Source organism: Cornus florida, unplaced genomic scaffold (assembly GCF_030987335.1).
Source record: "Cornus florida cultivar Cherokee Brave unplaced genomic scaffold, ASM3098733v1 CherokeeBrave_3.0.0_Hap2_Chr02, whole genome shotgun sequence".
Lineage (NCBI taxonomy): Eukaryota > Viridiplantae > Streptophyta > Magnoliopsida > Cornales > Cornaceae > Cornus > Cornus florida.
Genome location: NW_026775572.1, coordinates 46,960,246 through 46,987,364, shown reverse-complemented (window position 1 = coordinate 46,987,364; position 27,119 = coordinate 46,960,246). Strand labels below are relative to the sequence as shown.

The following is a 27,119-nucleotide window of genomic DNA, read 5'->3' as shown; positions in this document are numbered from 1 at the left end:
CAAGTTTCGTGTCTCGGTGCGAGGGAGGTACTATTTTTCAAATAACAATTCAACTCCTACATAAATCAAAATATTTTTCAATACAAAGTTTCATACTATACTTCATAATTTCATAATGCAATACTTTTATTTTGATAATGCAATAAATTCATATTGATTATAAAAAATAAAATATATTGGATTCTCAAAATATAATAAATATTGCATTTCAAAAAAAATCTTACACCGTCCAAGTAAAAATGGCATTGCATGTAGTTTGAGATCGTTTTTCCTCTTCCTCATCCAAATCTCTCTACATGAAAATGGGCAATGCAGTGAAAATGTTCTGCTGACATGCACACGTGATGACACGTGACGTGTGGGCCCACTGAAAACGACTCTACACGTGTGACATCAGCTATAAGAACAATATACATATAGATAGATATGCACACAGATGTACATCTATATATAGAGAGAGAAAGATAGTCTAGAGAGAGAGAGACAGCGTGAGATGGGGGTCTGTGGACGTTTGTGTGTGCTGTCACTGCCACCACGGCCTCCATCTCTCTGAGGCCCCCCTTGGGTACATCACATCCTCACTGCCATTCTTATCTGCAACCACTGGAACCGAATAAATGAAAGAGATGCTTCGGGCCAAATGGGCCCACCTCTTCTCTCCACCACCGCAGTGTGTTGCTGCCACGTTGCATTGCGCATCACCATCAAATAGTGTGGGACCCACTGACTTCAAGATTCCGTGGTGTTCGCTGGCTTTTGTTGCGTGGCATGTTTGACTTGGCTCCTTTGCCGGACACGTAAAACTGTTTGATCTGCGCTCGTGCTCGTGTCGTGGTCTCAGCCGTACACGTGGCATAAACCCAGTGTCTGATTTAAATTTGTGGAATTGTATTGGTCGGCAAAGGAAATATCTTTTTCAAAAAGATGAACACTTGGCTGAGTCTAATGATCTGCTTTGTGTTTTTTTTTTTTTTTTTTAAGAAAGAAAAATCATAGAAAATGAAATAAGGATATTCCATTAAGTGGGTATTATTTTTAATTAATTTTAGATACACTTGATCTTCCTAAAATTTTTTTGAAAAATTTTAGTAATCTTTCATGTAATCTTCTTTTGTGGGACACTTTTTCAAGTACATGATATGCAAAATTCACGTGTGAATCTCTTACCATTAATATAACATTGTCACTAAGGTGGGTCTCCCAAAAAAGTTAGAGCTACTATATTTTTACATTACTCATTAAGGGTGCACACCCAATTCAATTGCCGTTTGAGGGAAAAAAACAAAAATCAATTCAATTTGAACCGTTTCGTTATATATATATATATATATATATATATATATATATTTAGATGATTGACTTCTTATAATATTATTTTTTATCAAGGACAATTTCTCAAAACTTCCAAAATTATTAAAAAATGATCATAAAATTCCAACCAATTTTTAAAACCCCCAACAATATAACAACGTTATCATTTTACCCCAACTCTGTTAATTGGCCATTAAAGATATGTGAAATGACTAAATAACCCTTATTATATTCCCTTTTATTTAAAAAAATTAAAAAATCATATTTTTTAAGTTACAATATTATCCTTTACCACAAAAGGAAACAATATTGTTTGATTCATTGAACAAGTCGTGTGTGTGTGTGTGTGTGTATTGTTACACCGGTCGTAATTGCAGTCTTGCCGGCGTTGACCCTCTTCACCAGCACGATCAGCCAACTATCCTTCACTGCCTTGTATGTCGTCCCCATTGTACCCTTCCCGAGCAGCTCCGCCGAAGCCCTCATCAGCTGCTCCAGAGTACACATCTCTACTTCGCCGCTACAGAACACCAAATAATACCCTCTTTTTTTTTTTTTTTTCTAGGGTTTGTTGATCTTCAATGGAGGCTGTTTCAGAAGGAGAGAACAATAGAAACAACAACAATCCATCTGATGGACAGAAAAAGCCCAAGCGTCAGATGAAGACTCCTTTCCAATTGGAAACCCTCGAGAAAACATATGCCTGTATGTATAATTTTGTATATCATATATATGTTTCTATATTCAATATCTATACATCTATATATGTTTTATGAATGTATTTATAAGGTCTCGATTGATTGTTTCTCGATTGATTGTTTCTGGTTTTGTTGTTTGGTCAGTGGAAACATATATGTCGGAGTCCACGAGGGTAGAGCTATCAGAGAAATTGGGGTTAACAGACCGGCAATTGCAGATATGGTTTTGTCATAGAAGGTTGAAGGATAAAAAAGATGCGGCGGCGAAAAAGTTGCGGGTGGAGGCGACTGGTTCAATGGATTCTCCTAGACCGGAATTGATGGTGGCTGAGAGGGGTAGTGATCATGCGTTGGGGTCGAGTCAGGGTCGGGCTCGGGCTGGGGCTTGAGTCAATTTGATTACGGGGATGATGTGCCAATGGCGCGAAGGTATTATATGAGTTACTGCGGTAGATAATGGAGCACACAGTGATAGCTTATGTGGAGGCGCAATTGGGTAAGCCATTGAGATTTGAGGGAAGATAAGGTTAAATCGATCTCTTGTCTAACTGGATATGTGATATCACAAGTTATCGTCCCTATCTATTCTTCTTGATCCAATCATTTATTTTCCACTCGTTTCTCATTTTTTTGTACTATTTAGTCCCTCTTCCATTAAGCATCTCAGCCATAAACACCTTCTTACCATCTCACTAACGGCGATTGGGCGGCGGAGATGGTAGCCAGTACAGAGAGAGAATGAGAAGGAGGAGGGAAAAGATGACCAAAACGTGTTTTAACTGTGACAAGTTTGGGGGTATTTTCGGAATAACACATTTTAATATATATTACTTATTTGCCATATGATATTCAGGGGTATTTTGGTCACAAAATTCAATTTGGTAAAGTAATTGTTAACTATGTGCTGGGTTAACGAGGCCAATTGACAGAATTGGGGTAAAATGATAACGTTGTTATATTATTGGGGGTTTTAAAAACTGGTTGGGGTTTTATGATCATTTTTTGATAGTTTTGGGGGTTTTGAGAAATTTGCCCTTTTATCAATGAAAAGACTTAATTTTATGAAGACAATTCTATGTCATGAAGGTTCGGTGTTGTTGTTCACTTCGATTCGATTTTACGTTTTATAAAATTGTTATTTGACATGAATTAGTTTAAGTTTTATAGATAAATCAAATTAATTTGATTTGTGTGCACTTCTATTCTTCATTAGATTCTCTCACATTGAGTGCCTTCTAACCCTAATTTAGCTCATCTTTCACTCTATAATAATTTTGAAATTGATGTATATAGGATATCTATTATTCATAAATTTTGGGACATTCTGAATATACATTAAGGTAAATTACACAAACCACCCACGAGGTTTTCATATTGTGCATGTACATAGAAGTTATAGCAATATTACAAGAAGATCCATATTGACCGTTTGACCACAAAAAATAAATATAAATTTACACTTCTGACCTTAAAATTAAAGTATTTATTTTTAATGAAAAAAAGAAAAGATATTGTATATTGAAAATTTTCATTTTTGCCCCTGGGTACACCCCATTGCTTCCCTACCACATCATTCCTCTTTTCTCTCTCTAAACACATCATTCCACCCTCTCTCCACTATAACATCCACCACCCTCCCTCTGCTTCCACAATCTCACAACCTCTTTCCTCCACCTCTGCCACCGCCCCCATTCCCCTCAGCCCTTCAACACCACCACGTTAACACCACAAGATTAAAGATCTCATCTCAACTCATCTTATCTCTCTCGTCTGGAGGAAGAACAACGGCTGCGGCGAGGCTTTCATCCTCTCTCCCGGCGACGCCTACAACACACATATTATAGTCCCATCATTGTTGTCCTCACCCAACCAAACCCTAATTGTCAAATTGCAAACCCGTAACCAAAACCAATTCACAAAACCCAAACGCAAGACCCAAACCACAAAACCCCAACACAGATTAAAGCCGAACCAAGCCAACCCAAAACCGTCACCAATGCCAAAAATTGTCTTGCCATGGTCAGAATATCACAGTCCTCACCAAGCTTGTTAGTTGAAACCGGAGTCGCGTCTCGCCACCATGAAATGCAATAAAGGAATTGCCGATTCGCTCCCCGATCTGAAGTGTTAACGCGTCGAGGACGTCTCAATCGCCACTGTCATCGAAGAGAAGAAGTCGTTGCCCTTGGATAAGCGTCGCGATGCGATTGATTCACTCAACCCAGTTGCCGGAATCAATGGCGTCGAGCGACAGCGGCTGTAGATGAACTGCGACAGTGCACGGCGAGACGGATCTGGCTTTGGCGACGGTAGTTTGTGCACGCCAAGGTGGATATCGGCTAGCTGTGACGGCGATGGGCTGGTTGCAACTTTGGCTGTGAGCTCGAGGATGATGGCGGCGAGCTCAGCTTTAATGGAGGAGGCGACGAGCTCGGCCATGGAGGATGTCGGCTGAGATGGAAGCGATAGCGAGCTCGGATGGGATGAGCTTAGCTGTGGCGGATGTCGGCTGTGATGGAGGCGGTGGCGAGCTCGAATGCGTGAGCGAGGTTGAGCTCGGACGGTGGAGAGCTGTGTAGTGATGGCAGTGATGGAGTGACGAGCTTCGAACAGAAGACTTGGCTGTGATGAGGTCGGAATGATTTGTGGCTCTGTGGTTGGATTTGGGTCTGTGATTGGTTTTGTTGCACATAGTTTTGTGGGTTTTGCAATTTGGTCGCTGGGATAGAGTCTTAGGGTTAAAACCATAACTTTAACAATATACAAAAAAAAAAAAATTTAGATTTTTCATTAAACAAATAGTTTAACTCTAAGGACAAAAATGTAAATTCATATCAATCCACTAATCACAAACAGTTAATTTGAGTCTTTCTGTTATATTGTGACCACCTTTTATCTACATGTACAAATTAAAAACTTGAGAGGTCCTTTGTGTAATTTGCCATATACATTAAATAAGTGTTGGAGTTACATGTACAAAAGATTACCGCAATGAGAACTTAATGAGATATATATATATATATATGTATATATATATATCTATCAATATATGTATATAATGTGCATACACTTCTAAAGTTAGACATGTTTCAATTTTCTCGTTCCATATTCGGCACATGCGAGATATGCAATAGCTAATCAATTGGCGCGCACGCTCACGCACAAATATTTTAAGCATGAATGTCAGACCCAAGTGATATGTACCCCAAACTGACGCTCTCTAAGTGTATATCATGATGGTCCTCATTTCTCACCAAAATCTTTTTTGTGCTAAATTGCTGTGTTGGTACACATTTAATACTTCATTATTTGTGTAATTAATCAATTGTATCATGTTACATAAATAAAAATATTTTATTTTAATAAATTCTATCTCTAGCTGTTAGTATCTAATCAGTTCGTGACACCACGTCATTAATACAATCGGTACAATTGATTTTTTCTCGTACAAATAGTCATAACATATGTTTTATCCTTACTGTTCTTAATTTAATGAAATTGACATCATTTTTTCTTGACTTGTGCGTTACATATTTAATATGGGCTTCATTCATATATATTTTAATTCGATAGAGTGTCTCCAAGAAATTGCTACATTAGTGTAAAAAAATTCATATCCCCTGACAAAAAACTAAGTATTTTACAGCATCAAATAACCATTGTTTGGTATGGTTCCACAATAAAAAAAGTAAAGTTGAATTCCTTCACATCAACCATGACATACTTGATGGATTCATGATGATTCATCCATTACAAGTCCTTCAAAGCTCCTTCAAACAATGAATAAAAAAACACTTATATTAGATTTTAACATCTAAGGTATAGTATATATACAAATATAATTATTATCAACACAATCCCGGAGTAACATAACTTGAATCCCCTAGATGATTCTGTTTACATTCAAATGTTTGGTCTAAATGCATCACAATTAACAATGTGTACAGAGAAACAAGACTTCCGTTTTTCTGTATTTGAAGTGAGAATGTCAACATTCTTACGTAGGCAAAGCGAGTTAAAAGTAAATCCCTAAGGTTTGTTGGGGCAAATCTCCGGACATCCCGATTGTCGAAATAAAGTAAGTTAAAAGTCGTCTGGGTTTAAAAACAGGAGGCAAAATCACTCAGATTTAATTGACACGTATGATTTGCATAGATTACCGTATTCAAAATTTACCTAAAATGAAATGAAAAGCAAGGTAAAAGTCATTGCCAATTGAAGAATATGTAGGAATACACCATTCAAAAAAATTGACTTTAAAAGAATATATTCACCACTTTTCTCATCTTTCTACTTAACTTTGTGTTGTCACGTTGTTCTAAGAAAACACAATGCCTTTGCTTTCACAAGTTAAAATATACAAGCAATTGCCTTTAAAACAATTCAGTGGGTGTGTTTTATGAGACCATTTGCACGTGTTGGTTCACAGTTTTCAGAAGCACACAGAATGTGAAAAAAAATCTCACGCTTGAGCCTAACTTCTTTTTCCCCCATTCTTAGGTAAACTTCCAAATGCTGTTGATGACACTGTTACTTTATCCTGGAAAGTGACTTAAAAGTTCTCCATTTTCAATTAAGCCAAACAAGACAATTGTCATCTTCTAACTACTCAGAAATTAAGTGGAGCCAATCTTTTTCACCTACAAAACCAGAAAATTAATTTGCTGACCTGGAAAACAAAAAAAATTCCATCGCAATGTAATCATTGTCTACTCTAAAAGTTTAAATTGTTAATCCTCCATTTGGTTAGAGGGATGAAAAAAATAAATGAAAGGGAAAGGGAATGGATGGATAAGGCATCTCTAAAGAAGAAAACTTGTCTCCTCCTAACTTTTTGTTTAACTGAATGAAAGAGAGAATGTAAATAGTGGATGGTGTGACACAAATTTTTTTTATACCCTCATATAAATTTCGTAGGATTTAACATGTGATTTTGTAAGTGATTAAAGACTCTGATCAGTGTTACATATTTGTAAAGTAGCTTTTCTTTCTTTTCTTTCTTTTCTTCCTCTTTGCTGCTTAATATTGCCCACGGATAAAACATTTTCCCACCTTCCTTGCTCACACTCTTCGCTTATTCCCAATCAAACAATGAAAGTTTTCTCTATACCTCCTCTCTTCCATCCAACCAAATGTAGAGAAAATGTAACTTTTTTTATGTAACTTTAATATTTAAATTTTTTATTCGGGTCCTTAATGCTCTATTTGGTAGGAAGGAAAGAAGAGGGGTGGAGAGAAGATATGAAGGAATAAGCAAAATTACTTTGTTTGGTAGAGAGAAAGCAAAGAGAAAAGAGAAAAGAGAATGGATTTGTCATCCTTCCTCCTCTGTAAATTTTTATCCCCTGAATATGAACGGAAGACACAAAAGAAAAAATGCTTGGCTATTATTAAAAAAAATTAAATTATAAAACTTTTCTTATAATTAACCATCTTCTCTACTCTCCTGACAAACAAGTAATGTATTACTTCTCTTTCATCCAACTAAACAAGAGACACACAATCTCTTCCTTAAGGATATCTTATTCACCTCTTCCTCTCTCTTTCATCCAATTTTCTTCCTTCGTACCAAACGGAGCATAAGAGTAAACACATTTTTCAATTTTAATTTTAGGCTACAATTATCACCATCTAGTCTAAAAACTTAATCCATTAGAGAGTTTCTAACTTTAAAATTTAAATCCTAACAGAATAAAACACTGCTGACCATAACTCTGGGTTGAGAGCACAAAAGAACATGTTTTATTGCTTTCAAACATCAACTACAGCAGAGTAGCACATAAAATTGCTTTACTGAGAAATGTAAAAACGCCCCCTAAATGATAAGAACTCAATAAGGCCATAACCAAGAGGCTTGATCTTCAGCTGGGAATACCAGATGGTAACAATTCACAGGCGTGTCGTCGTAACACCCATCATCTTCGAGTTTTGGCAAGCAAGGCGGCGGCGAAAGGCTCCTCCCGAGATCATCTTCTTCGTCTTGTGAGAAATCGGACTGGTCTGGCTCGAAAACATGAGAAGAATCCGCAGGCTCTAACAGCGAAGAACATCGGTGGTTCCCATCGGTGTAATGTGGGCTCTCGGAATCAAAAACATCGCTCTTCGCTGAACTTGCATCTTCCTGCTTGCAGGCCACCATTGCCACATTCGATAAGTTTTCAGAATTCGTGTCCTGAATTGGTCTTTGAGGTTCTGCTTCCACTGGCTTAATGGGATCAAATTGTTCGACATTGGTCTTGTCTTTCTCTTTGAAAAGCAGTTTGTCTTTCAACAAAAGAACCTGTTGAAAAAGGAACAATTTGAACATTAACAATGAACTATTAAGGCCAACTAGCACTGTAAATAAAAAATTGTGGACCTCGAAAGTTTGAAAACTAAAATCAAGTCAAAAAGGCCTAATTTCAAAGAAAAAGTGTAAAACCGGATGTTTTTTTCTTCTCTTTATCAAATTCTCGAAAACTGTTTTCAGAACACAAGTAATCGAATCCCAAAGTCTCTATTACCTCATTTTTCAAGTTTAAAAAATATAAAAAACTGTTTTCAGAAAACGTCTGTGTTTACGGAGGACTACCTCATTTTTCAAGCTTTCATTGTTCTCGAGGAGGGAATCATAGTCGGCCTTGAGCTTATCATAGCTTGATTTCAAAGAATCATAGTCCTTCTCAAGCTGTTTGGTCTTGAACCGGGCTCGTCGGTTTTGAAACCATATGGCAACTTGCCGAGGCTGCAAACCAAGTTCTCTGGCAAGCTGCACCTTCCTCTCCGGTTCGAGCTTATTCTCCACCTCGAAATTCCTCTCAAGGAACTGGACTTGATCCGTGGTGAGTCGCCTCTTCTTCTCGGGTTGATGGAAGCACACATCATAATCCTCATTGCCATTGTCTTCCTTGTCAATTGGAGGGAAAAGCAATCTATCTGTTGTGTTCCCTCCTCGAGCATCTTCGAATTTAACTACGGATGTTGATGAACCTGAACCATTATAGCATACGATTCTCACATTAGTTGCAAAATTCACAAGTGGGTAATTCAGAAGAGAATGATTTATTGGATATTTTTCACTCCCATTAAGTGTTCAATTACTAAATCTTTTTTTATTAAAATATAAAGCAAGGAAGAGAAATAAACCAGGAAAAAAAAAAAAAAAAAATACAGCTTTTATGGTACACTGCAAGCTAAATTCCAATACAAAACAAAGAAAATCAACAATATAGACAACAATTTTACAAAAATAACCTAATATATTATAGAATAAATTCAAAGTTTCAACACTTCCAAATCATCATTAAGAATAAACAGAGCTCCTCTGTTTATCATCAACAACTAAACAAACAAAAAAATCTATGGCATTATAAACTAGGAAAATTTGATCTCTACTAGTATAAAAGAAAACATTTTAATCCAATAAGTAACAAATCAGAGGTTACTACAGATTTAGATACAGAAACAAATAGATGGGTAAGTGTTAGACTTTCAATTGATTTATAAATAAAACCACAGACAAAAATTGAAATAATTCAAACTTCAAAACAAAAAGCCAATCATGGGTAATTGAAAACAACAAGTGAAGAACAGAAAATTGCAACCAAAAAAGGAGGAAAGTATATGAAAAATGGGTATTAGAGAAAATTAATTACCATGAAAAGAAGGGGAAGAGTTGGAGAGCCAGAGAGACTCAAGAACCTCAGAAGAAGAAGGGAGTCTTTCATTTTGGAGTAAAGAGTTCATGTTGGAACTATGGTGGTAGAGTCTTCCACTCTCCATAGCTTTTTTTCTTCCTGAATTTGAATTTTCTGGGGAATCAAACGATCATATTTCTAGGTTTTTATGGAAGAAGAAGAATAAGCAGAGTTGAAATGGGTTGAAATTGATCTAGGGCTTGTGACGGAAGAAGCTGGTGATGAGGATTATAGTAATGTGATAATTATGAGAGTACGCAGAGCTCACACCCATCACTCAGAAGAAGCACAGAGAGAGACACACAGAGGAGCGGCAAGGGAGGATGAATCAAACCAGAGTTAGAGAGAGAGAGAGAGAGAGAGAGAGGGGAGAGAGAGAGTTCTCTGTGCAGGAGAGCCCGTTGGGGCCTTATAACAAGGAGGCTCCTCTGCTTGGTAAACAGGCTATAACTTCTGAAGTTACTATAATACCCCTTCTGTAGCAATATTATGGAAAATAATACCGTACCATAACAATTGCCCAAAAATAAATACAATACAAATACAATACTAGAAGAATAGTATAATTTAGCACTAACCGATAGTTTTTTTAACATTATATTCTAGCACAGTTAATCTTACGAGATCAATATACAATATATAAAAGCAATTGGTACAACAATTTTAAGGGTAGAGTGCATTAAACCCCCCTTGAACTATTAGTCATTTGCAAGAAACTCCCTGAATTATAAAAAACTCCCATGAACTATGATTTTGTTACAATTTACCCCCTTGAACTATTAGTCATTTGCAAGAAACCCTTCTGAACTACAAAAAACCCCCTTGAACTATGATTTTGTTACGATTTATCCCCTTAAACTATGATTTTGTTGCAATTTACCACCATGACATCAGCTTCCGGCACCGAAAATTTTGAAAGACCAATTTACCCTTATAGCACACTGCGTCGTTTTAATTTATACACTTCTTACAATTTTTTTTTCTGCCAAAAGATGTTTTTCACCCAACACAACCCAAAACAGAGAGCTAGAGCGAGAGAGAGAAGAGACCAAAGAAATCTGAGGTCGGCGGGATGGCTCGGTCTCGAATGATGGAGGCTTGTGAGCGGAGGACTCGGTTGTGATGAGAGCTCGGTTGACTCGGCCGTGAACTGTGGAGGCGGCAGCAAGGTCAAGGGGGGCTCGGCGGTGAACTGTGGACGGTTGTGTGCTCGCAACACGAACGGTGGTGTGCTCGACTATGGAGATGGCGGAATGGGCCGGCGAGCTTGAAATGGATGGTGGAATGGACCGGCAAGCAAGGTGAGCTAAATGGCAGGCAAGGCGGTGACGGCGATGGGCTGACGCAACGGTGCAGAGAAGTACGATATATATGGCCGACGGATCTGGCTGGTGGTGCAACGGCTATGATGGAGCTATGACAGGAGACCCACCGATTCCAGCAACAAATTCCTCGGCTTCATCGTCCCTTTCAGTCAATTAATTCGCGCGAATGGGGTAAACTGTAAAAAAAATATACAGTTCAGGGGAGTTTCTTGCACATACCAAATAGTTTAGGGGGGTTTTTTGCAACTTTTATAGTCCAGGGGGGTTTCTTGCACATACCCTAATAGTTCAGGGGGATTTTTTTGCAACTTTTATAGTTCAGGGGGGTTTCTTGCACATACCCCAATAGTTCAGGGGGGTTTGATGCACTTTACCCTAATTTTAATAAAATACAGTATATTATTTTTGGTTATAATGGGAAAAAGTAAGTGTGGGCAAGTTGTACATGGTCAGTGTTTTTAATACTATTTTTTTTTTTTCAAATTTTAAATTGATTTTTACTTTTAATCTCTGATATCACATACTTTGTGAATTCTTGAATATCAAATGATTAATTATAAGTAATTGCCTTTTTCAAAAGTCTTGTGAAAAAAATTAAAAAATTTACTAAGGTAGTGATTAGTTTAACTCTAAGCCATACAATTTTTTTGAATAGGTGTTATTCTCACGTTTCGAATGTACTTTCATTATCACACTTTGAGCACCCTTTGGCTTCCTTTCTCATTCTCATCCCCACTCCCACTCTGTGTGAATTATCAATTTTGCGCTTCCGCTCAATGCGAGCTTCTAGTGTTCTTGTTAGCACTACCTTGTTTCATTTATTTTTTTTGTTGGTTCAATTTTGCAATGCATACAATACCATAAACGAAATGTATGACTCAAAATAAATAAATTAATTAAATTAAATTAAGCTTTCAAATTAAATTAATTTACTCCTTTCGTCTCAAAATAATTGGACACTTTAAAAAATGTGACTCACAAAATGTCCAATTATTTCGAGACAGAAGAAGTAATTCGTTTCATTGTCAACCTTTCAAAGGCATTGTTTATAATCCGGAATCTTTTCATACAAATAATTAAAAAAAAAATATGCTTTCTATTATACAAATATTTTTATTTAGGAACTATAATTATATTTTAACATTGAAGCCTTCTGAACCACCAAACATTTTTATTTGGTTAGCATCGAAGGAAAATTCTATGAATCATTCATTAGATTCTAGATTCTTGATTAAATTTGTTTGGTACATCATCATTCAATGGATCTAATGTTTATCATAAACTTTAGTCAACATTTAGAAGACCTTGTTTTCCGACAGAAATTGGATTTTTTTGGAGATTGTCAAGGCCTTGGGGCCTTGGGCTCTTGGGCAGGTTCAGCATTGTCAAGTTCCTTTCGAGTGCATGTTGAGATATATGTGTACGTGTTCTTCATATTCTTTTTATTTTTCTAAATTTAATTATTATTATCCACTTTTTCTTTTTAATTTTTTGTTTATTCAAAAATATTTTTTAAAGCTTCTGACAAATTTCTAGAGAAAAGATACCAAAAATAATTTTGCAAAGAAAAAGAATAAGATAATAACTTAATAAGATAATATTACATATACATAATAATACAAACATACATACATATAATACATTTTCCTCTACTAAGAATTTAACAGCAAACCCCACTCTTGTTTTTTTATTTGAAAAAAAAAAAAAATACCGAACCTATGCTCCAACTTTGTTCACAAAAAGGACCTAAATAACCATGGATTCTTTTTGTAGGCAACAATAGTGCCCGACTGAAATTGTTGCTGAGGTGTGGGGCCATCGACAGTATCCCCAATTTGTAGCCTGAGGTGGGTCCCGAAGGAGCGCTGCCCAGATGAATTCCGGTGCCAGCCAAAAAAAAAGTAGTGCCCTTAAAAACGTGTGATTAAAATGAGTACCAAAAAGACAAAGAAAAGGTGTAAATTATAATCATTTAATCCAAATATTGTATTTATGTAGTTTTTATTTCTAGTTTTTTGCCACCATAACTAGAAATTCACACACCGCAACACAGGGAAGAAACCCACTCGAGCTTGTGATCCCTCTCGGGTTGGGAGGTCAAGCTTTCATTGCCCGCATTTATATGCAATGGGTGTGATTTCAAAAGATGAATTGAATTGATAAGGCCAAATTCAAAGATTTTGAGGAGCCGACACCCAACATTGAGTTTTGGCGTACAAGAAAATTTATCTTTTTGGTGTCCCTAAATGAGTATTATAAAGTCCATCTAAGATGAATATTATAGGGTCCCTCTAATTTGTTCAGTTTTCTAAAAATAATTTTTAAGAACTAAAAAAATAAAAAATATTTTAATTAAATTTTAAAAACTATCAGCCAAAATAAAAATTTTTATTTATAATATTTTAATTTTCAGTTTGATTTTTTAAAATAATTTAAATCTGCATTAACTAGAAAACTGAACTCCACACTTATTTTTATGTCCACGGTGAATTGACCCTTCTACCTTTTATTTTAAAAATAAAAAAAAAAAAATTAAATTAGGAGTATCTCAAAAATAGAAAGAATATATGTGTATAAAGAAATAGGGGTAGGACAGGGGTTATTTTGGTAAATTGAGATGAGAGAGAAAATGTAGATGACAACGAGGAGATAGGTAGGGGGAAGAGAACAAAAGCAACATGTCCCATCAGTCGTTATCGCTCGGCCCTTTTTTAGGGAGGGGGGAGGGAGAGAGAGATGATGACTCACCCATGGATCTGCATTTTCTTTTCCTTTCCTTTCTTTTCTTTACCTTTCTTGTATCGGAATGGCCACCCCTCTACTTGCAACGTTGGCTCTTTGGCTCCATATCGGGTCGCCGCTTAGTGAAGCCGCAGCATTTTCGTGTATATCCGGCTACTCTGCGCCACTCTCCTTGTCTTCTTCTTCCTGAATTTCAGCAGGCGCCGACACTTCGAGCCGAATTGCTCATGCAAGCCATGTTCCTTTTGCAGTTAGCTTTCTTTTTTTAAAATTGTATCACTCAAAACTATGCAACTGTTTTTAATATTCTGGGTAACTGCTACTTGGTTGATAAACTCAATTAAAAAGGCAAGTGACACTGTAAAGTTTTTAAATGACCGTACACTCACTTACCTCGCGAACACTTAATTTTTTTATTTATTTATTATAAATATTCCCAATTTATAATTAATGCTTCAGCACTTAAAATAATGATAGTACTTTATTTTAAAACACAACAAGCATGACCCGAGATCTTCTTCGATCTAAATTTAAATTTAACTAGTTTGTTATGTGATTTTGAATTTAGAATTTAAAATGTGTTGAATAGCAATAATCCCTAAACATTCATCACCAATTTAGTCCAGCACTCAACATAAGAGTACGAACAGAGGAAATAACTGCAATAAGTGCAAATGTCATCTTAAAGTCAATGTTATATTCGCGTGTGAACCCTCTTACTATAAGTAGAGCCTTGTAGCGCTCAACATTACCATCTGAACGAGATTTAATCTTGTATACTCATTTGCATTCAACAACACACTTTTCAGAAGGCAAATCAACTGGATTTCATGTCTGAATTTTGGCCAATGCATCTAACTCTTTTTTTATTGCTTGCTGTCACAAAAGGTTAGAGGATGTCTCACGAAAGGTGTGAGGTTCACGTAAGGTTGCAAGGACATAATAGTAATAAAAATCGCTAAGATATGCAGGTGACTCAAGTAGAATAATAAAAATCTAAAGTAGATGTATTATTAGGTATCTCAGATGGGCCAAGTAATTGAAACTCGTTCGAAAGAGGATCAACCACTCATGATGATTATGAAGGTTGAGAATTAGGAAAAATATCTATAGAGAATGCTACTAGAGGAACAATAAATGGATTGTTAGGAACACTGAATTTGAACAACGTATGAAACATTGTGTTCTTAGAAGATAACGTGGCGAGTGACTTTGGGTTGTTTAGAGACTGGAACAAAGCATTGATACTCATTATGTTCAATTCCATACCCATGAAAGCAACAAAGTTAAGCACGTGGTTGTAATTTAGTGCCCTCGTAGGGTTGGAGAAGAATAAAGTAAGCACACCCAAAAACTCTAAGATTGTTGTAGTATCAGAATTTACCAAAGATGTGTTTATATGGTATTTGGTTGTGCAAGAGAGATGATGGTACACAATTGATGGTGAATACAATAGTAAGAGCTACTTCCCTCTATAAAGAGACAGAAATAGAAGCAAAAAGAATGAGTGAGTGAAATGATTCTAAAATGTGTCGAAGTTTACACTCATCACGATTATTCTACTATGATATGATTGGGTAAGATGTGTGAGGTATAATGCCATAATGTTTTAGTATTTGAAAAAAAATAAATTAAATAAATAAATAAATAAATCATTTTCTTTATATTCTAAAGCATTGTCAAAATGAAAAGTTTTGATGTTTTTTAGAAAACTGAGTTGAAACCATTTTGACAAAATCACAATATATGTTAAGCAGCTTAGGACAAATTTTAATAAAAAATACAACCCCCTTCTTCCCCCCACCCCAACCAACCCAAATTGTAGATACAAGAGAAGGTCTTCAAACATCATAGCGAATAAGATCAAAAAGAGCAGAAACACAAGACTCACTTTTAACTTTAACTTGACCTAATAAACCCTTATAGGCTAAGGTTTAGACACGACATAAAGAAGCATGACCTAAACGAGACTGTCATAACTCAAGAGAAGGAAATTAACCTCTGTAGATGCAACAACGGCAGTGAGAGTATGCATATAGAGAGAGGTCGTACATACAATTGTCCAAGATAGACATAAGAAACAGATAATTAAGAATGAGAAATATTGTTGGTCATGTTGGATCCAACGTTGGTGTGTATGACAGGTTAGTAAGGTATAGGAGTTTGACTACTTGAGTAGTAAGAAAAGTGAAGTCAGATGTCGTGTCATTGCAGCAAGTAGAGTCAAAATACTAACATGAATTTTTACCTGGTATAGGAAAAAGAAAATAATTAGATGCACCTTGTATTCCAATCAAAACTTGATTAAGAATTGTTTCGAGGTCAACCGTAAAAAATGCAGATGAAAAAGATGAAGACTCAGGAGGGCTAGACACTAGTGTTGAAACTGGTAACTGCAGTGTTATACTACCAATGGCAGCCATAATTGGAGTAAATTGATTTAGTCTAACATTGCTGCGATGAAGGGCGAATTTAAAAATTGTCAATGAAGTGTGCTAATATTTATTTGAGTGGGTTAATACTGGCAATACTTTTCTTTATTTATTTATTTCTTTCTTTCTTCATCTTCATCTTCATCTTCTTCTTCTTTTTTCTTTTTTTTTTCTTTTTTTTTTTCTTTTTGACTGGTTAAAATTGCCTAAAGTAAAAAAGAAATTTTTTTTTGGGGGTGGGCTCCGCCCTTGGGTGCAATGTTTATCAATGGAATGTCTTCAAAGTCAACAAAGGTGCCATAGAGGGAATGATAATATCTGTTGTGATGAGAAGATGCTGATTGAGAATGCATAGGTGAATGAGCAAAAAACGATATAATTAAATTAGTGAAAATATGCATTAAATAAAGAAATATGCAATCAATTCCCTAAATATATCTCAGCTATCATTTCTTCTTTTTCTTTCATTCAAATTTTTTCTCTCCTTTCAAACGTTAAAGTTATATACATCCATATTTACAAATCAATTGGACGAACTTGATCTTATTATCTTGTGACTCGGTCTGGTAATCAACACTTGCGACTAACAATTCTCTTCCATTAAATAAAGATAGGACAGAACATTTTTCTTTCTCTTCTGCTTTGGTTTGAAAGAGACTACATGTTAAGAAATGGGGATATTTTAAAAGATTAACTATGAAACAAGTAATCAATGGCAATTCATCTCTATCTTTAATGTCCAAATCAAATGATGATTAATTCTCAATTATTGAATTGAACCTTTGAATTCTGATTTACACTCGTGAATAATTTAAACTGATAAACACTAGTAAATGGATACATAAACTTCTTTATTATTAGAAAAAAAAAGTATAAAAAGAGAAAATAATTCTTTTTAGTAGTTCAATAGTAATTTCAAAGGGGCTTATTGGAGCTACAGAATAATGGATTGTGCGGGAATATAAATCTGTACAATAAGACAGTCACTTTCTTTATATAAAATGCTAAAAATTAATATTTTTTTGTACTTAATCTATTTTTTATAACATGTTTATTTAATGAAATTAAGTTGAAAACCACGTTATTCCGGTAGGGAATACGTGTTTACAATGTGACATATTAAATTGATAACGTGTTTATAATGTGCAATATTAAATTGATGGGTAAAATACAACTACACCCCCTCAGGTTTGACAAAAGGACACTCAGAGGAAACTTATCTGTTTTTTAGACAAAGACACCTCCTAAATGTTCAAAAATAGACAAAGACACCCATTTACATAAAAAAAATTGACCAAATTACCCTTTGACCATTTAGGAGACTTTTTTAACTTTACAATTTAATAAATTGGACCAATCTACCCTCATAAATAATTTATGCATAAAAAAAAGGAAAAAAAAAAACTTTATATAGTTCACTTTTTTTTTTTTTTTTTTTTTTTTTTTTTTTTTTTTTTGTTTGTTATTTACTTTATAAATGTCCCAACTTTTTAAAAATGTAGACGTCTAAAATATTTTTTTAATTCAATACATATATTTCAAATAAATTATATTTTGTTATTACTTCTTTTCTTTTCCTTTTTTTATTTTTAAATTAAGATGTTTAATTCTTTCATCTAAAAAAATTAAACCAATCTCTTTTCCTTAAAAATAAAAAATATAGTACCAATATAACTTTATGTATCTTAAATTATATATCAAATATTATGCATTTCCCAACATAAAAGAAAATAGATATCAGTATAACTTTATGCATCTTAACTTTATCCATGCCTTTTTTTTTCTTTTCTTTTTTTCCCCTTTTATATTGGGAAATGCATAATATTTGATATATAATTTAAGATGCATAAAGTTATACTGGTACCATATTTTTTATTTTTAAGGAAAAGAGATTGGTTTAATTTTTTTAGATGAAAGAATTAAACATCTTAATTTAAAAAGAAAAAAGAAAAAGAAAAGAAGTAATAACAAAATATAATTTATTTGAAATATATGTATTGGAGCAAAAAATTATTTTAGACGTCTACATTTTTAAGAAGTTGTGACATTTATAAAGTAAATAAAAAAAATAAAAAAAGTGAACAATATAAAGCCTTTTTTTATTACATTTTTTTTAATGCATAAATTGTTCATGAGAGTAGATTGGTCCAATTTATTAAATTGTAAAGTTAAAAAAGTCTCATAAACGTCAAAGGGTAACTTGGTCAATTTATCATGTAAAGGGGTATTTTTATCCATTTTTTAACCTTTAGGGGGTATCTTTGTCCAAAAAAATAAATAAGTTTCTTCTAAGTGTTCTTTTGTCAAATCTCAAGGAGTGTGACTGTACTTTACCCAAATTGATAAAAGAATAACCTTTCTTTGTACATGTTATTCTGGTCAGGAATAGTATCACCCTGCAGAAAAACACCCCCTTTTTCCTTTTTTAGGAGTAATTGACGACAAATGCTTTTCCCTTCGGCTTATTCCGTTATTGAACGTTGCAACGGTTACAAAGTTCTCTATATTCTCGGTCACATAATTTTTTAAAATTGATAATGTTTTCTCACTCTCGCTCTTAAAAGTTTGTGTGATTTAGATTTTGCCATTTTTGTGCTCCACCTCTTGCACCGTGTCTCCCTCTCCCGCTCCTGCCTTGTGTGACTTAGCATGACAATGTTGTAGGTGTTGCCTTTGAAATTTATTAGAAGGTCTTGGTGATAAATTCTTCATAATTTTATTGCTTGAGTTTGTGGTTTTAACCATTAATTGTGTACATGAAGTAGTATTATTGCTACACATGCACATTTGGGAATTTCATCAAGATCGCTCAGCAGCTGTTTGAATAAATGTGTAAATGTAGATTTTCTCAGTTGTTAAGAACAAACTACGTGAATACATTGTGAAAGCAATGCATATATATATAGAGAGAGAGAGAGAGAGTATGATTAATCCAAAAAAGTACATCGCCATGGTCTTGCTCCGCCTTTTATGTCATGAAAAACCCACTTGGTGTTCCCCTTCCTATTTCTGCTTTTTATCATGACATAAAAGGCAGAGCAATAGTATGGGGATGTACTTTTTTTGGATTAATTCTTTTCTAATTAATCTTGTATTTCATTCTAACGGCGTTGTAATAATTCTTGATTCATTTGAATCGCTCTACGGGTTTTGGGCAATGCCCATTGTATGTAGGTTTTAGGGGGAAGACTAAGAACTAACATTTGGATGATTTTACATAAAGTGGCTGCTCTAGATGCAAACCGCATTTTTGTCATTGTCAATCCGAACTTTTACCATTATGTAAAGTAATGACTCATTTATATTACACGTTCGTGTTTATTTATAAATATATAATTATGGTTATGGTTAGTCAAGGTTTGATTAATGAAAAACAGCTAAGTACAAGATGGCGTGTAGGTTTGGAGCATGAATTCAACGGCAGCATTTGGGGATGCGCATCATCAACCTTGCTTTTCCATGAATTCTTGAGATGAGGAGAAAAAAAAAAGATTCCTGGAGGCAGAGTAAGTATTTTGTCCACCCTCATATTCTATGTAGAAAGCTTTTAAGAGATGACTTTTATGTGCGCTTCTCTTACTTGATTTTGTTTCTTGCAAGCAACATGGTGATTGCGATAAAAGTCTCTATGGTAGGTAGAGTATGAGGTCCCCCATCTCTTTTGTCAAATTCAGTAGGGTTGCTTTACTTCCATGGATTGCTTTTTGTTTTTGAAATTTTGCTCTTCCAACGTAAAATTAAGCATCTTATAGTACACAAGTTGACATCAAATTAGTTCTCGTTCAAGCTTATCATTGAAAGCTGTGGCTCATTAATTCTTCATTGTTGTTCAAGATACACTGCATGGCATCTAGAATGAGGTCATATTGAAAAAGTAAGGGCTATCACCACTAGGAGTACATAGTCTAGCATCAGATGTTTTTTTTCTTTTTTTTTTACTTTTTTCCTAATTGGTACTCACACACAAATGTCTCTTTTGAGACTTGAACCTCTGACCTCCCTTTGGGAAGTAAGAGGCCGATACCGCTAGGCCACTGGCCCGTTAATTAGCATCAGATGTTTTAGGAACTTTATTTAATGAAAATTACGTTTTTCATGATACACGTGCACTATTTCTCTATGTTTCATGATCATCCTTGCCTTAATCTCATACAAAGAAAGATATTGACCGAATGAAAGATGGAGAGCCGGATAAGGTAGCATTTTAGCAAGGCTGTGAAGAACAGAGAGGGCAGAATTTGTTTTCTCCTTTTCTGTTATTCTATTTGTCTAGTAAGAATTTTGATAGGCATGAACAATAAGTTTGATCCGCTATATCTCAAGACACTGTTTTGCATCCACCATAAAAAAAATGCTCGTTGGTACGAACATTACTATAGAAATTCCCAGCAAAGACTTTCTTGCTAACTTGATCAGAGTTTGATTTAATTGTTTGTGTGGTGAAACTTCATTCTGCTTATATCATCATATTAGAGAAATCTTTTTGAATACGATAAATTCTTTTGTTTCTGATAAGCTATCATTGAACTATTTAGTAGAGTAGCAATTTAACTCGAGTTATTTGAAGGATAGTTACAGTCTTACAGACAAGAATTGTCTTTTTTTTTCAACAGGAATGTATATTTTTCAAAGCACATTTCCAAAACTTTCATTATGTCCATATTCTGTAACGTTGAAAATCATGCATAACCATCAAAAGCTGAGTACTCCAAAAAAACAACCCTACATCAACATCAGCAGTTGTTGAAGAAAATAAGCGCAGTGTTCAAAAAACGACGTGCACAAGTGTAGAACAGAAGTGTCTACATTTGAAATGAGAACTGTCAGTACATTTGTTCATTCTGTATTATACAAAAATATAGCTACCAAATACTCCGTATAAGGTATCACACGATATATGACATGAGAATCGGGGGTACTAATTAGAAAATAGAAGTAAATTTGAGTTCATGAGCAAATGGAAACAGAGAATTAAAGCTCTCCATATAAAAAAATTATTATGGCCTTCACAGGGTAGTATACTATTGATAATTTTATTAGTTATTAACTCTGTGTAACTTGTCTAATATTGGTGCTAAAGATTGTGTACCAAAAGCAAAATGATGAAGTACTAAGTAGTAACCTTTTTCCACTTTTTTCCCTTTTTGGTGTTGAAGAAGTAGGATCCTTTTTAAAGAACTTCTAGATTAGCCCTATTGAAGCATGAAACATCTATGACGATGGATTGATTTTTTCTTTTCAAGTAACAGTTTTTATGTTGACTTTCGATCCATATGAGGAATATTGTGTGAGGAAATAGATTTTTTCTTGTATATTCTATATTGTTCATCGGATACTTATAAAGGGTTTAGCCCAAGGGGTGCCTCCTCTTTCAAATAAAAAGTTGTTCGAGTACCCTGTATGACACAATAATGGGTGTGATTTTCCTATCCCAAAAATAAATAAATAAAAAATACATGACATTGTTGCTTGGGAAACAATTGCCCTATCAATTGACTAATCCTTTCCATTCAGTTTCTGTGCAGCAATTTCTAAATTTTTTGTAAGATTACTGTTTCTGCATCGATATATTGCCTTTTCATTTGCCATTTAGATGTTGAATCAATTTGATATTTTTGCACAATTTCATTCTGTTTACAACTTTATATTTGTAGTACCACATGTTCTATAAACATAGACCATTTTCAGGTTCATATCTACTTATGTGCACGAAAGAGAAAGAGAGCTTTTGATCGTCTCTAGGAAGTGTTAATATAGATTAACAAGTTAACTGGGAATATATATATATATAGATTAACAAGTTTATCGGCCATTTTATCCATATTGCATGCCTTTATTTTTCTGCAATCAGGAGTCAGAGGTCCAAATTGAAGATTCTGTCGGTCCTCACAGCCATATTACATGCCTTCTGTTTAGCGTTACCAATTAGGAATCATTGAAGAGATTAATGAAAGATGATATCTAAGATAGAAAGTACAGTAGTCCCAAACTGGTGCAGTATGAAATCCATTTCTGATACATTGATGAAATAATACAAAGCAATAGCTAATGGCAATAGTCATTTATAATCGAATGTGTGGGACTAAAGTCCTCAACAATTCAGTCAAATGTCTCGTCTAATTTAGGTACATTTGAGAACATCTAAAATTGATTTTTCCTTGGCAATTCTAGTCACAGGTGTATAAATGGTGGAGTAGAAAGTTTACTGTGAGAGTTGAAGCCTTAACATCCTATACCAACTCAAAACTTTTCTTGTTTAAATTCTCGATTCTTTTTTTCGTGGTCAATGCAAATTATGATTGAAGAGAAGCAGCAAAGTTTAGATAGGGAGTTCAAAAACTTCAAATATTCAACTTTGAATTGAGTCCTGACATGATTATTCTAGTTAAAGGAAAAAATTAGAAATAGTTGCAAAATAGTGACAAAAATTGAAGGTCTTTGGTCCTCTTCTTCATCCTTTGTTTTTTTTTTTGGTGGTGGTTGTTGTTGTAAGTTAAGTAAACCATGTGCATACTGTTCTGTAATATAACATATAATTTGTAGAATGTCAATGAGATGGAAGTTATAGTCCTCCCTTTGATGCCTCTCATATACTAGATTGAGTTGCTATAATCATATAGAAGCCAAGAGCTGTTGATATGAATAGATGATTAAAATGATAGAAACTAACCACCAAGGGCTTTAGTCCAGCGGTATGTCCTCTACCTCCCAAAACAAAAGGGGAGGGTTTGAGTCCCTTATTAGGGGCAAACTGGTGAGTCAGTTTCTTCCCAAGGGAAAAAAAAAAAGGATAGAAACCAAGAGCTGTTAGATATGATCACCAGTATATAAATCAATACACTGTGCCCTTACTAAGCATCTTTTTAGTTAGGCAGCTAAATTGAGGCAATTTCTATATTTTCTAGGCCTGGTGCAATCGATGGCCCGATGATCCTCTCAAGACGGAGCCGAATTTGGGCTAGTAGAAAGCCCACTATGCCTTAATGGATAGTGTGGATATAGGATTTTTAAGGCTAGCTCTTCCCAAAGTTGAGCTGAGATTGAATCTGGATATTCAATGGTCCAATGACATTCCTCAACTTTTAACTTCCATGCACATAACTTTGAGTTTGAACATTCACATACTTGTCTTTGTTATCCTATCAGTTTATCACAGGTCAAAATTCACTTTGAAATGGCTTAAGCAAAGTTTGTTTTTCGGAACAGGGCTTGGTCATACTCACAGTGCAAGCTCACTCGCCTTCCCTAAAGCCACTGGCATGCAAGTGGCAAGGCAGCAATGTTGTTCATAGGCCTCTATCTAGTGGCGCTGGGCGTTGGAGGCATTAAATGATCAAATTTGATAAGAACATAGCACGGGGAAGGCAGCAAAGATCGGCTTTCTCCAACTACTTTGTCCTCTGACTCTCATGGGGTGGTCTAATTGCAGTGACAATAGTGGTGGATTGAGGACAACAAAGCTTTGACAATATTTTTGTTGATTGCAATCGTCCTCACCTATTCACCCTTTTACAGGAACAAGATACCTTGTGGAAGTCTACTTGCAATTATATATACATTCATAAATGTAGGTATAGTATGTATGCATACAATAACCTGCCACAGTTCTTAAACAATAGTCTCTATCCAATGTCTGTTCACTGTTTACATTGTATCACATGGCAGTAACATTGTGTTGCTTCAACTATAAAAGCAAGGGCAATTTGTCATCTATTGACTCAAATGTGGCATTGTTTGAATTGTGTTTTGAAATCCTGTGTGATGCCAAACTGGTTGGAGCATGGAGCTTAAAGCCATTATCTAGGAGTCTGAAAGTCGGACAACTTTGTCTGATTATTGTGAGTGGGGCTGATCGTGATGTCATTAATATTCCCGATGTCATTACTTGGCAGTGTGTAAAGTTCCTATATAATAGCAAGTTCCTAGCTCATCCCTCCCGAGTAAGCCATGTCAATAACATATTGGTATTGAGCAGGTGTTCGTTGCTGCCACACTAAACACTTGCATAAAAAGAAGCCCCCAAGCAATGCGATTGCAAGCATGGCCACACCTCTTCTTCTCCAACCCCTGCCAGAAAGGATGGTGAGGAAGCAAATGTTGAATCGATGGAGCACATCAAAGCCCCAACTGAAAGCCTTAAATTCCTTAACAGATTACTCGTAAACAAACCACTCCTCATCGCGGTATATGATCTACTTTCCAAAGCAAAAGGACACACATTTTAGTATCTAATCTTTGTTTGATAGGGCTCTTCATTACCATCATGAATACAGAAGCAAAAGATGAGTGGGGCACAGAGCAGTCAATAAGGCATCAGCCAAAAAAATAGGCATGTTGCAATGTAACATTACTGAAATTCAGAAGGCTTCCAATGCATTAAATGAATTCAGCAGAGCGATTTATCAATTTGACATAGAAACTCCATTCATATCTTCTAGCTCCGGATTGAAGAAAGGTTATATCAAATGAAACATGTAAAACAGTAACCCATATCTATGCCATGTTTGGACTGAGCCTCTATGTCACTTGATTTTTGGGTGCTCAAGAGTGGAGGCCTTATGGTGAGGAATTGGATAAGGAATTGATTTAGGCTTTGATCAGAATTGGAGTTTTGAAATTGAAATTGAAATTGGTGGAATTGGATAAAAGCAACTCGGAAAATTGAACTAAATTTTTTTTTCAATTCCAATGCTTCAATTCCATACAACCGAGCACAACCTTATTTCCTTAGAAAATGTGTCGTTAGAAAATGTGACAATACATGTCACTGGACTTCATGGAAAGATGCATAATAAATTTCAAAACTCTAAATTCATCATCCTTTGGACACATTATATTCTTTTCTATAATAGTAGAAATAGAAGTAACCTTCTTTGTTTTTTTTCCTAATATTTTGCTCCAAGAAAATGAATAAGAAAGAAAATAGAAATACTCTAATTTAATACGTAAATATTAATTAGTAAAATACAATACCCTTTCTCTCCAAGTGCTCATACTAAATTTATTACTACTAGTTATTTATATAGTTTCTAATGGATGCTTTAGCAAAGGGGATGTAGCTCAGATGGTAGAGCGCTCGCTTAGCATGCGAGAGGTACGGGGATCGATACCCCGCTTCTCCATTAAAGAATTTTTCTATTTCTACCCCTCTGAAAACAGTAATTTCCTTTTTGTGTAAACTGTATGAGACTATGAGGTGGTCCATACACGTTAAAAACAAAATGGGCTTGGGGCCTTAAGAGTCTAAGGCCAATTTGTACTTGTACAGTTTTTAAAGAATTATTCTAACTCGGTTCAATAAAATTTTGTTTCGTCAATTGCATTAGTCATTTTTTTTTTATAATTCTAATTGTCTAAAGTCACAAAATGATATTTTATATATATAATATGTGTGTGTGTGTGTGTGTGTGAAGGGTTGGTCAAGAATGTGATTCACAATAAGCCCTATTTTTATTCTTAATTTTTTTATTTTTCGGGTTGTGGTAAACATCAAAATAACAAATATAACAACAAAACTAACTTTTACTTCTGATTATTATTATTATTGTTAGCACTTAAAACAAAAACAGAAAATTAGACACAACAATATGGCATTATTTAGAAAGAAATGATAGAGGATTGGAGTAAATACCCAAATAAAAATAGACCATGATGATGCCTATATGTCTTCTGCAGAGTTGAAGCCTTGTTTCAAAGCCCAAAAGATGAAAAATATTCCAGAGGCGCAAAATTCAAGCCCTTCCAATAGAATAGTCATAGAATAGTCTTCTAGAGTACTTAAAAGGTTTTTTGGTTTAAATAAAATATTAAAATTAAAATTAAAAATTCATAGAATAGTCTTCCAGAGTACTTGAAGGTTTTTTTTTTTTAGCATGACAAACAACATGCAAACAGGAATTACAGAAAATAGGAATCATTCCTCACCCTATACATGTCCTACTCGACAAGAAGGTAGATGTCCGCAGGAATATGGACCAAGACTGTGTCTGTACAACCATTGCATCTAGAGAGTTTAGCAATAGAATACGCAACCTCGTTGCCATTTCTACCCACATGACTAATTTAAAACAAGGTCAAACTCTGAAACACCAGCTTAATATAAAAAATAATACATTACAAATGAATAAGACTAGACTCGGTACGCTACTAGCACACCCTTAAATTATATTATTCTCCACACAGAGTCATGGATGAGGAGAGAATTTTTAGTACCTCTATCATAAGGTTGACTTCATGGTTCTTCTCATGGATGATTTCTCCCTTAAATTATCAAAAATCATTTACACTTAGACATCATCATGTTTCCATATTGAAAGGGTCACGCTATTTAAATATTTATATGTATAGACCAAATTATTTTAAAAAGTTAAAGTGATGCCAAGTGTTTTTTTTAGGGCATGAATATTAGGGAAAGCAACTCAATCACTCAAGACTATTGACACTTACAAGCGATGCCAAATTTTAATTGGTCAAATACCTGTACTACTACTTATTTAATAAGATAAAAGTTTTCCATAGGATTGAAAAAAAAAACAATGAACTAGGGTCTTGTTTGGTTTAAATTTAAAAAATAATTTTTAAGAATTCAAAAAACAAAAATATGTTTTAAAAGACTTTTTATAATTGAGTTTTCAAAAAATTGTATTTTTAATTTTTAGTTCTTTGAAGAAAAAAATTTTGTTCTTACAAATCTGAATTAAGTAACTTGTTTTTCTTTTTCTTTTTTTTTTTTTACTTAAACTTGAACTCTACATTTTTTACTTTTAAAATAAAATGACATACCATTAAATCTAGGATGGCAAATTCCCCATTCCCGCCCCCGATTAAGTGTGAAATTACTAATATACTCTTACATTTAATAATTTATTACTAAATTAGATTCAGTATATATATGAAAATAAGAAAAATTATGTTTTTTTAAAAAAATAATATATG

At 34.6% G+C, this 27,119-nt stretch overlaps 1 protein-coding gene, 1 long non-coding RNA gene, 1 other non-coding gene and 1 pseudogene across 3 annotated transcripts; 3 read left to right on the top strand and 1 right to left on the bottom strand.

Moving 5' to 3' along the window:
• Positions 1-1,618: 1,618 nt before the first annotated feature.
• On the top strand, positions 1,619-3,075 carry LOC132286965 (homeobox-DDT domain protein RLT1-like; annotated as a pseudogene).
• Positions 3,076-7,728: 4,653 nt separating this feature from the next.
• LOC132294893 (homeobox-leucine zipper protein HAT5-like) lies at positions 7,729-10,066 on the bottom strand. The gene is made up of 3 exons (XM_059792911.1): positions 9,644-10,066; positions 8,581-8,978; positions 7,729-8,289 (listed from the first exon to the last, which is right to left on the bottom strand). Exons 1-3 carry the CDS (start codon positions 9,768-9,770, stop codon positions 7,840-7,842), a joined length of 975 nt encoding a protein of 324 aa, XP_059648894.1. The 5' UTR covers positions 9,771-10,066; the 3' UTR covers positions 7,729-7,839.
• An 8,515-nt stretch (positions 10,067-18,581) lies between these two features.
• Positions 18,582-23,903, top strand: LOC132286961 (uncharacterized). Its single transcript, XR_009472903.1, has 3 exons — positions 18,582-18,844; positions 19,584-19,690; positions 23,391-23,903. It is a non-coding gene; the product is annotated as an uncharacterized LOC132286961 (long non-coding RNA).
• Positions 23,904-25,233: 1,330 nt separating this feature from the next.
• On the top strand, positions 25,234-25,306 carry TRNAA-AGC (transfer RNA alanine (anticodon AGC)). The gene has a single exon. It is a non-coding gene; the product is annotated as a tRNA-Ala (tRNA).
• Positions 25,307-27,119: the final 1,813 nt, after the last annotated feature.

Coding starts and splice junctions, on each gene's coding strand:
- LOC132294893 (XM_059792911.1), bottom strand. CDS start 9,770: ATGGAGAGTGGAAGACTCTACCACCATAGTTCCAACATGAACTCTTTA. Junction 8,979..9,643: donor CTCTTCCCCTTCTTTTCATG/GTAATTAATTTT, acceptor ATAATGGTTCAG/GTTCATCAACATCCGTAGTT. Junction 8,290..8,580: donor ATGAAAGCTTGAAAAATGAG/GTAGTCCTCCGT, acceptor CTTTTTCAACAG/GTTCTTTTGTTGAAAGACAA.